Below are 10,382 nucleotides of genomic sequence, written 5' to 3'. Positions count from 1 at the left end.
GTGTTTTTGCTTTTGTGAATCGCTTGTAGTTTGGCATAGCAGGGGAGGCGCAATGCCGCCGGTGGTACTTCGCTACGGATTCAGCAATGTTGTGTTCGCTGCCCCGCCGCGGTGGTCTAGTGGCTAAGGTACTCGGCTGCTGACCCGCACGTCGCGGGTTCGAATCCCGGCTGCGGCGGCTGCATTTCCGATGGAGGCGGAAATGTTGTAGGCCCGTGTACTCAGATTTCGGTGCACGTTAAAGAACAGTTGGTCGAAATTTCCGGAGCCCTCCACTACGGCGTCTCTCATAATCATATGGTGGTTTTGGGACGTTAAACCCCACATATCAATCAATGTTGTGTTCGCTGACGACTACTTCCGTACGGCTGCGCTGTCAAAAGGACGGAAGCTCTGCACTGTAAAATACGTCTTCGACGTCGAGGAGACTGTTTGTGGCACCAACAGCGGGTCAGAAGTGTCGGCAAAATGCCACTCTCAAGAAAAGCAAGCCTCATACGACGTGGAGTTACAGGTAAGTTGTTAGATTTTGCAAAGCTCGACGCAGCCTGCAGTGTAAATGCGTAGGCTGTTTCACACTTCCGAAAACTCGGAGCCCTAATTTGAAACAGCCTGCACATGTAAGTGTTCGCTTTCAAATAAAGCCTCAGCATCACTGAGGTCGCCTACTGCTAAGTGGCAGCTGTTTACAGCGAGGATATCACACTTAGTACGATGTTACCTAAAGTTCAGGGGCTGTTTGATTCCGCGCTTATTTTTCACCTTGTTTTGAACAGTATGCACTCCCTAATTGCTTGTGTTACTTTTTTTTAAAGCTGAGTGCGAATCGTCAGCTTTCAAAGACAACTTACACGTGCAAGGCTGGTGTGTGTGGGACCTGCAAGCACGTTGCGGCTGTCGCGCTGAGGATAAATGACGCCCATTCACTGTCGTCAACAGACCACCCGCAGGCATGGGGACGGCCGTCGACCAAGCCTGGCACCTCGAAGAAAGAGCCCATCGAGGAACTTTTTGGAGTAAGCATAACAAATGTCTGTACCATGCGTTGCTGAGATGAAGTTTGTGTGATCATTGTTTTAATGTTTTGCCCCAGCATAACAAGACTGTACTCTCATCTCCCAACCTTACCACCGTCATTCATCACTCCCCTGTCCCCCTTCCCCAGTGTAAAGTAGCCAGAGCAGGCCAGAGCAAGCTATCTCAGGCCGACTCTCTACATTTCTGCAAATAAATTCTCTCTCTCTCTGAATGTGGAAAGTCCAGTGTGATTTTTGCTAAGCTGTTACATACTTGTTTGTGTTTTTCACATGAATAACAGCTTAAAGTAAAAAAAAATGTTGTTTTGCAGACTACCAGCCAACATACGTAGGGGGCAAGCGACCGCGAGAGCAGTCTCCAGATTATGCTCTCAAGCACTTCCCAGATATAAAATGTGAACTGCACAAAACACTGAGGAGTCAGCTCACGGGAGAAGTTGAAATAGTAGTCCATGACGTGGTGTCAGAGTTAGTGTCACAGGCTGCTCTAAATGCAGACCTGTGCTTTGTGGAGCAGGTAGTGAAATGGGATGTCAGTATGCCCCTGTACACAATGAAAGCCAAAAGCCACGTTCCTGCCACACGCGATGTTACTGACTGCATTGCTGCCGAGCTCAGTGATGATGAGCGTGAACACTTTTCCAAGAACATGACGTGCACCGAAGCTGAAGCTCGCATAATAGCTGCTGAGACAATGACTCAAGGGAACTGCAGTCGGTTTGTAACGAGGCTCTTTGAACAGCTGCTCCTAATATGCATGCACACTTTTCTTATAAGATACACTATGCTGGCTTTGCACACTGTGCTGCTAATACACTGTGCTGGCTTTGCAGATGGCACAAGGAGAGGGCTCTCAGAATCACAAGATCCGTTGCTCATCATGTCATTACCAGGAAGAAGTCGTTCGAGACGCTTGCAGAGCAACTGCAGAGGTCAAAGACTCCTCGTGTACCTGCTATCTCGTATGGTGAAGCACTGTTATTTCATCACTAAATACGCCAGTCAATAAACATATGCATAAATAGTGCTAACACCAACTGCCGTCCTCGATATAACAGGCAATAATACAGGCAACCTGGTATACGTCCGAGCATAGTTTTTTTTTCACAAGGCCTCACTTAAGCTCAAGCTCGCCAAAATTCTGCTTAACCAGGCAATTTGAGGCTAGCCCAGCCGTGTGCAATGAGTGTATGCGGTCTCCAGATGCTTTATCTCCCCACCTAACACAGTGGCTGTGCCTCTTTTGGTTATCTCTCAGCCTGTCAGCACTAGCATAAATAAGACACAATGCCAAAAATCCTACCTGTGTATGTATTCTCTTGTAGTCATGTTTTTGTCTTGCTACTACAGATTCACCGACTAGCCCAACAACAAGTACTGTTACTGTCAGCCATGAGACTAACAGTTTTAAGACGCACTTCAGCTGAAAATCACACCAATGTTTCAATTTTCATTAACTGTGCAATGATGTAGCTACTAACAAACTAGCGAATTTATCTGTCTCTTGCTTTCCAATAGGTACTGCCATGGAACCAGAGGCCAGGAGGGACTTTGAGAGGAAAGTTGGCACTGCAGTGACACAGGTTTGTTGCAAAATCACAGGAATAGTAGTGCCCTAAGCTTCTGTACACCCCAAAACATAATCCACCTTTTGCGTAATTTCATACATTGTTGGTGCTCCTGGCCACTAGCGCTCTAACATCAAAACGTCGGTGCGAGCACACACCTCTTGTTTACGGACTTTTTTAAATTGCGGTAGAAAAGATAACAGCATTTTTGCAATTTGTGATGTAATTCATATCAATACAGCTAAATCTGTAGATTGTTAGCAAGAATGTGTGGTGGTTTTTTATCATGCCACAGACAGCGTTACCTAGAGCTAGGAACACCTACCTACCAGTATTACTTCCATTTCTGATAACTCCCGTCATTGCTGTCCTTTCTCAATGCACCATCACTGTTGACGTTCCTCCCTGACCACCCTTCTTTTTACATGTGCTGAGATGCCTGCAGTATTTATGTATATTTTTCACAATATTTCACTAGCATTTATAGTTTCCCGCTGATACCATGTTTCATTTTATTTATATACTTGTCTACAACCTAAAAAAAGACAGGCAAGACCTGTTTTTCTCATGTTCTTGGCCACATTCTCTGTCCGCAAAATAAGTGGCTGTCCAACTCATGACTTCACACCAATTTGTACAGGCTTGTGAGCATGCCTTTAGGGTGCTTTTAAAAATTGTACCTGATTACACATTAGTTTTTACATTTGTAATTCATTGCCAATATTGTGTAATGCCACACATTTCATTATGTTTGGCTTGAATTATTGTAACCCAATACCCTCTGCTATGCTAAACAATTGATGATACATAAATAAGTGATACGGCTTAATTTTCATTAAGCAAAAATAAACCGTTCTGCATGTTTGTTGTGCAGGTAGGCCTCGTCATCAGTCCATTCCAGCCTTGGCTATGCGCAAGTCCCAACGGGCTTTTTGAAATGGTATAGTGATGTAAAATTGCTGGAAATCAACTGTCCCTACTCAAGGCGAGACGATACTATCATTGACCCTGTGTCACAGCAGAGTTATGTGAACTGCATTGTTTACGAGGATGGTCGCTTGAAAGTTGCTCGCAGCCACCAGTATTACTGCCAGGTGCAAACTGCCATGTATGTCACCAACACAAAGAAATATTTCTTTTTTGTTTATAGTAGGAAACAGAGTATCATTGTTGACTATGAGCAAGATGAAGCTTTCCTTAGTGAGAACATTCCAAAACAGGAAAGCTTTTTTTATTCATTTTACATGAAACAGCTCATGAAATAGGATGCAACCAATGTGCATCCTAAAGTATGTGATACTCGTGATAAATGCGCAGCTTTGAGAATTCAAATTGTGCAAGGAAAACTGTGCGATGTTGTGCTGTTTTTATTTCTACTTAACTACTCGAGCTTAACCAATGTATACCCTAGCGCATGTGATACTGTTGCGAAGCGCGCCTCCGACGACGTTACGAAGGGCGCCACGAATCTCACCGCTGCAAACCACTGTTTCGAAAGACGGCGACGCCAACACGGTCCCGAAGGCGCCACTGCTTCGAACTCCGCCGGGAAGGTCACCAGCCGTTTGGTAGCGTAGGTTTCTCAGCTCGCGACTGCTTCTGCGCAGAGCTGATAGACGAGCGGACGAGACGACGGCGAGTTAAGCAAGGTTTATGTACAGCATATATACAGAGGCGTTACAAATTCGGGACTGGGGCCGACAGCTTAGAGACCCGAAGAGCTGAGCTCTCCTCTCTAACACATAGGTCTGCTGCTAACACATAGCTCAACTCTTTATCACATAGCTCAACTGCTCACATAGCTCAGCTCTCTGACACACATGTCGACTGCTAACACATAGCTCAACTACGGCTCAACATACACATAGCTCTTCTGCTCACATAGCTCAACTCTCAAATAGGTCTGCTGCTCGCGACGCGCCGCAGGGCTTCTTTTATATGCACCGGGTGGATTCTTTGAATAACCAAATGTCCAACCAGAAGCGCCGCTGGTCGTGAGGTCAGACTCCTCCAATGGGGTCGCCGCTGGGCCTCGTCATTCTTTCTCATAGAATCTGGAGAGGCTGCGCTGCAGGTTGCTGCACCCAAGGACGAGTGATGTCGCCAGGCATTGCGTCAGACCCGCCAGACAGGAAGGCGGCAGTTGCTTGCTCGACGGGCTCGCTGGCTGAGGTGACTCACTGTGCGTGCGCGGCAGAGAGGCACCGCCGCGTGTTGACGCCGTTGAGTTGTTCGCGAACAGGCGGGCTGGCCTTGACACAGATTGCCTTTTTCAAAGGCATGGACGTTCGCTGTGGACTCGCAGGCATAACAGTACTAATACCAAATGCACAGCTGCAAGGAAGCATAGTGCAAACAGAAAACTGCAACGTTGTATTGTTTTTACTCCTACTTAACTAGTCACGCTTAGCCAGTGTACTAAAATGAAGTTGAGTTAGATGGAAACCTGTCGGGTCAGGAATGTTGATGGTGGAAAAATCAAGCATTGACAAATCACTAAAAACCCAAAGACAAATAGGTTTCGGTTCTTCTACAGGGGCATTAATAACAAATTTTTGAACAAGGTCCCCATAGTGGGACGGAATCGTTGTTGTCTTTGTGTATTTAACGACTGGTCAGCACTTGACTATGCCACCGCAACCAATGTGTCATAACGTGCGTGATACTCATGTGAGTTGACAGCCATAAGCCGTTCAATGTCGCATTGTTTTTACCCCCACCTAACTGGTCATGTTCAACCCGTGTATGTCCTAACGTGATACACATGCCAGATCAGGAGAACTTGCGTTTGGCCTAGTTGGTGCTTACTGTTTGACATATTGACCGCACAAAAAAGATGAGGACAGAGGGAGGTACGCCCGTGTCGTCGTACCTCCCTCTGTTCTCGTCATTTTTGTGCGGTAAATATGTCAAACATGCCAGATTTTTTTACATTTCGGAATTTTGGCATGTATTCTTTGGATATACCTTTGTATATACCATTGTGTGATCACCGCAATGTTCATAGAATAAATGTTTTATCATTTGTTTTTATCAAGTGTCTTGTTAAGGGTCACTGTTGTGAATTTCATTATACTTGCACCCACACAGAGTGTTAGAGCTGGATACAAAAAAATGCACTTCTCAGGAAGTCACACTATGTAAAAGTCAAAAGGGATGAGCATTGCACACAATTGCATGGAACAAGGAAAGCTTAAACCTATGTACAAAGAATATTTAAGTTTATTAGCATTGAGAGCATGATACAGCGTGAACACTTCGATGTGAATACATTGTAGAATTATACTAGCCGCACAGTGAGATTAATGCGACATCAGCCAAACAAGAACCAAAGATAAAAGTAAAATCCATTGGCAAGACTCCACCGTGGAGTTAAACAAGAACTTCTGCTTGCTCCCTGTGTTCATGAATGTTGCCGAAAATGAAGCCACTTACTTTCCACCACTTTGAATTATTGAACTTTGCAGATTTGTCAAAACACGGCACATATGAAAAATGTCACTCATGGCAGGAATCAAACTGATAGGAACACGGTTTACCGAAATTCCATGTGTCTTTATGCGCTGTATAACTCGTTCCACATGGACACGTGCTTTCGCAACATTGTACGTTTGTTGCAGTTCCTAAGGTGTGAAAGGCCGATTGCCTGTAGAGAAGGGGGGCATGATCAGTACAGCACTTTTGCCTACCACACCAGCCAGTATTCCTGGGAAACCTTTATCAGCAAGAATAATATTCTGACAAATTATGTTGAGAAATCCCGACTCCACCACAATTTATGTGTCTGAGCAGCGTCCACCATAGGATTTAGATTTAAACACAATAAAGCCAGAGGGGGCGATTGCTACAAAAAATTTCAACGTGAAACCATTTTTGTACATAGAGAATAAAACATGTCTGACTTCTGATGGCGTTTTTGTGCGCAATTTGGTGCAGTCAACGATGACTGTGCAGTCTGGATAATTGAATTTAAAGCACTCTGGACGTGTGTCTTTTATAACGTGCATCTGTGGCTTATAAATCCACTTTTGTGTTAGTTGCCAGCGTGCCCAAAACTGCATGAAAGATTCGTGATGCTGTTGTCTCATGAATGCCAAAAAGCACTGCGATGACACTGAAAGGCAGTCCATGTTTCATCTTGAATAGAAATATTAAAAGTTTGTTAGGAAGGCTGACATCAGTTGTCTTATCCCTCACTTAAGGCAGGAGACTTAATAGCAGTGCGGAAACATTGTCACAAACACCGCAAAGGTCCTTGACTGCCCCAGGTGTCAAGGACACTGCGTCGAAACCACCCAAAAACACACTCTAGCACTTGGCCCCACAGCACGGTGTAGCAGAGATGGAAATTTCTCTGTGGATATGGTAGAACATGATGTGGCTGCCTCTTTGTGCTGGCACTCTTCTTCCACAGTAGCACGCAACAATTCACCTTGCTGATCATCAGTGGACTCATCCTGAAAGTCACAAGTTACAAATGAGGACCAAAAATGAACAAACCTCCACGAAAAAGTGAACATACCAGCTCCAAGCTAATACTCTCATCCGTCAGGTCGTGACATAGTTGCAGCTGATGAGAGCCTCCAGCCGAACTAGGGGTGTCCTTGACCTGTATATAATGGAGTAATGCTGTACCGTAGAATCTCTGAACTACAACAACCATAACTACCAACTTGCCTTTCCTTATGAGGGCGACTTTGTTTGGTCCCGTGGTCTCTTTTGCCATCTGGTAGGGGAAAACATTGAAATTACACAGCATTTAACCGTATTGCAAGTGTGACTAGAGTGCTGAAACCAATGAACTATGAAATGCATTTTCCTAAAGCCAAAGCACAGAGAAACGAAAAAGAGGTAAGTGAAAGGGGCACGGGAAGAAGCAGCAGTGGTGTTTTGTGAGCTTGACACGTATACGGTAGGCAATGTTTAAAGGAAACATCTCGTCAGTATTCAAAACCTCATATCAGCTGTTCTTTATATATAACACTGGAAAATGCATTCTGTCATTTATTTACCACATAATTATCTGTCATATGGTACACACATTTCCCGTGAGGGACTTATGTCGACTTAAATTCGAATGACGCGCTCTCCTAAGACATTGTGCACAATTTCTAGTGCAACAGCTTTTGAATTCAATGCTGACCTAGGGATTTATTCAGGCAGCGATTTTGCTCGCGGCCAGAGCGAGGCCCCGCTTATGATAGGGCGATACCAGAGGGCCGTGAAGGATGCATGATGACTGTATAAAATCGGTAGTTCGTCAACGCCCGTTAACCGGATAAATGAACGCGCCCAGAGCAAATTTCCATCTGCCTCCCGAGTGACGGAGAGGACTCCACGCGGGTGCGATATCTTTATGTAATATCACTACTTTTGAGCGTAAACCTCAACGACGACACGAAATTTAAAGAAAAACTCACCGCTGAAAACGCTCTGTCGGGACCGAAGGGTCGCAAGGAACCGTGCGGCGGTATGCTGACGGCAAAATAGTCGGCACGTATGCAGGTTGGTGCATGATATTGCTCCTTGCATTCCCTGAGAAGTGCCGGCTGCAAATTCTGGAGTTTGAATTTGTTTGCCAAGACTCTCCGTCAGGCCTGTCGAATGAATAAAGCGCGAATGTTGAAGCCTCATCTTCCCTTTTCCTTGCGAAACCTTAGAGTAAACAGCGCACTTACCCGGCGCGCCGAACAGCCTATATCCAACGCTGCCGCCGCTCTCTTTCGTACGGTCGTGAAGGGAATGTATAAAAGGACACGCTGCTGTCAAAGCCTTCTTGGTTATGGCATTTATAAACGCAGCAATATCGCCGGCTTCGAAGCTTCTTTTTCTTCGTTTTATCATCAACTACTGCAGCGCGGTTCACTTTAGCAGCCATTTGTGCTTGTTTGTACGCCCGGCAGCTTCCGAGAGTGTCCGGCAGGGCGGCGCACCCTGCCCGCGGAAAACTCCAGCGCTGGTTCCTCATAGAGACAACATACTCGAGGGTCTGTTTTTAGCATGAACTGAGAAAATCAGAGATGTAAAGAATGTGTTTGGATAGAGGATAAAGTTTAAACAAGGTGTGCTTTCTTGTGGTATCTAGCTTTTTTAGGTTATGAATAATCTTTCCAAATAAAAAGCAATACTTTTTTGTTCAACCCCGGTTTGGCAAGGAGGTTTTTTGGAAATAAGTCGTCGTTGAAGTGGTCCATCGGGCTCCTCTTCCAAACAATGATACGTTAACATACTGGTACTTCGTGTCTTGTTTGCTCCCAAGCCGGGACGGCTCAGTGCTCTCCCATAGTAGAGTACTCTAAATCGTTACCCCCCTTTTTCTAATTCCCCCCCCCCCCTACTCTCTGTGGCATTTAGGGACGGCCTGTAGCGCTCTCCCATAGTAAAGCACATTACGTGCTCAAAATCGTTGTGTTCGCAAAAATAGTTGATCGCGGCTGTAGAGAGGGACACCACAGAACACCTGCCAGTTTGGGGACAAGTACTGGTACTCAGCCGTGGCATTTAGGGACGGCCTGGGCGCTCTCCCATAGCCGGTGCATAGAGAAAGAAAAAGACAAGAGAGGACACTCCGCGAAACCTGGCCTCAGGAAGTGCGTCACGACTACGTAACGAACTAGTGCTCTCACCAAACGTCAGAGGACGCAAGCGCAAAAAAAAACTGTTATAATCAATGCAACAGAATTGTTTTTACAAAATTATAATTATACGTCCAAATCTGGTATGTTCTTTATACATAGAAACAATTTATTCAACACACCTTACGCGCTTATTTTTCTTCAGCCGTACTGTCATAAACACCATCCACCCAGCGTCAAGCCCATGCATCACTGACAGCGGGAAGTTTTTGTCGCTTTCGTCAACGTCGGCTGCGTCGGCGTTTTCGTGCGTGAGATAACAGGTGAGGCACGTTTTCAAGCGAAGCTTGTTGAATGACATGTTGTTGGGCTTGTTGGGTCATTTTTTCAGAAAATGGTTACACCTGCGCGAATAAGACACCATGCAACAAACATAGAGAGATGCACACACACACGTTGCGCTTCGTGTGTGCGAGTTTGTTTCTTACGTGGCGTCTCATTCACGCAGTTGTAACCTTTTTCTGAAGCTTGTAAGGACGGGGAGGTTCGCTAAAAAAAGTTTGCGGCTCTATGCGGCGGCTAGACGGGAACATTGTGCAACGTATGCAGTATAGCAAAGGCGGCACGGCGTCAAGCCGAGGCGACGCGTGCTGCGTCTGCCCAGGACGCGAGCGTCTGTGCGCTGAGCATAGCTGGGCAGCTAGGTCATAGGCTCGGTGGCTCGGTGCAAAATATTGAGAAGCGTTCGGTGGGCCTCGCATGCTTCACGACGCGTTTACCGAAGGCTCGGAACACGAATAATTCTTGGTGTGCTGGAGGCAAATCTGGACTAGCCAAGTGGCCATCATCTTCGTTTCTTCGCTAGCCTTGTGCCACTAGTGCAAGCTGCTCACAATTTTTTTGACGTTTCCAATATAATTTTACCGCACAAATTTCAACTACGATTTTTCTTCCCAATGTACTGCTGATACTGCGTGCGCACGAAGGTGTTCTAAAGTTCCCAGGCCGCGGTGACCATTGCATTACAAGGGATAGCGGTCTGGAAACTTCTGAAGATCTTTGTACATGGTCTTGACGTCTATCTTTGTAAGTCAGAGTTTTATGGGTCAGAGATGTATGACTGGTTTCGTATTGTGCATTGATTAGCTAATCATTCAAAGGGGTTTGCTGGTACACTTATGACGTGCACATATTTTTTTTCG

At 45.6% G+C, this 10,382-nt stretch overlaps 1 protein-coding gene across 1 annotated transcript; it reads right to left on the bottom strand.

The window, feature by feature from the left end:
* Nucleotides 1–5,845: 5,845 nt before the first annotated feature.
* LOC142777293 (uncharacterized) lies at nt 5,846–8,651 on the bottom strand. Its single transcript, XM_075881603.1, has 4 exons — nt 8,284–8,651; nt 8,026–8,202; nt 7,128–7,331; nt 5,846–7,062 (listed from the first exon to the last, which is right to left on the bottom strand). Exons 3-4 carry the CDS (start codon nt 7,329–7,331, stop codon nt 6,877–6,879), a joined length of 390 nt encoding a protein of 129 aa, XP_075737718.1. The 5' UTR covers nt 8,026–8,202; nt 8,284–8,651; the 3' UTR covers nt 5,846–6,876.
* Nucleotides 8,652–10,382: the final 1,731 nt, after the last annotated feature.

Source organism: Rhipicephalus microplus, chromosome X, assembly GCF_043290135.1.
Source record: "Rhipicephalus microplus isolate Deutch F79 chromosome X, USDA_Rmic, whole genome shotgun sequence".
NCBI lineage: Eukaryota > Metazoa > Arthropoda > Arachnida > Ixodida > Ixodidae > Rhipicephalus > Rhipicephalus microplus.
This window is presented reverse-complemented; position numbering and strand designations above follow the sequence as displayed.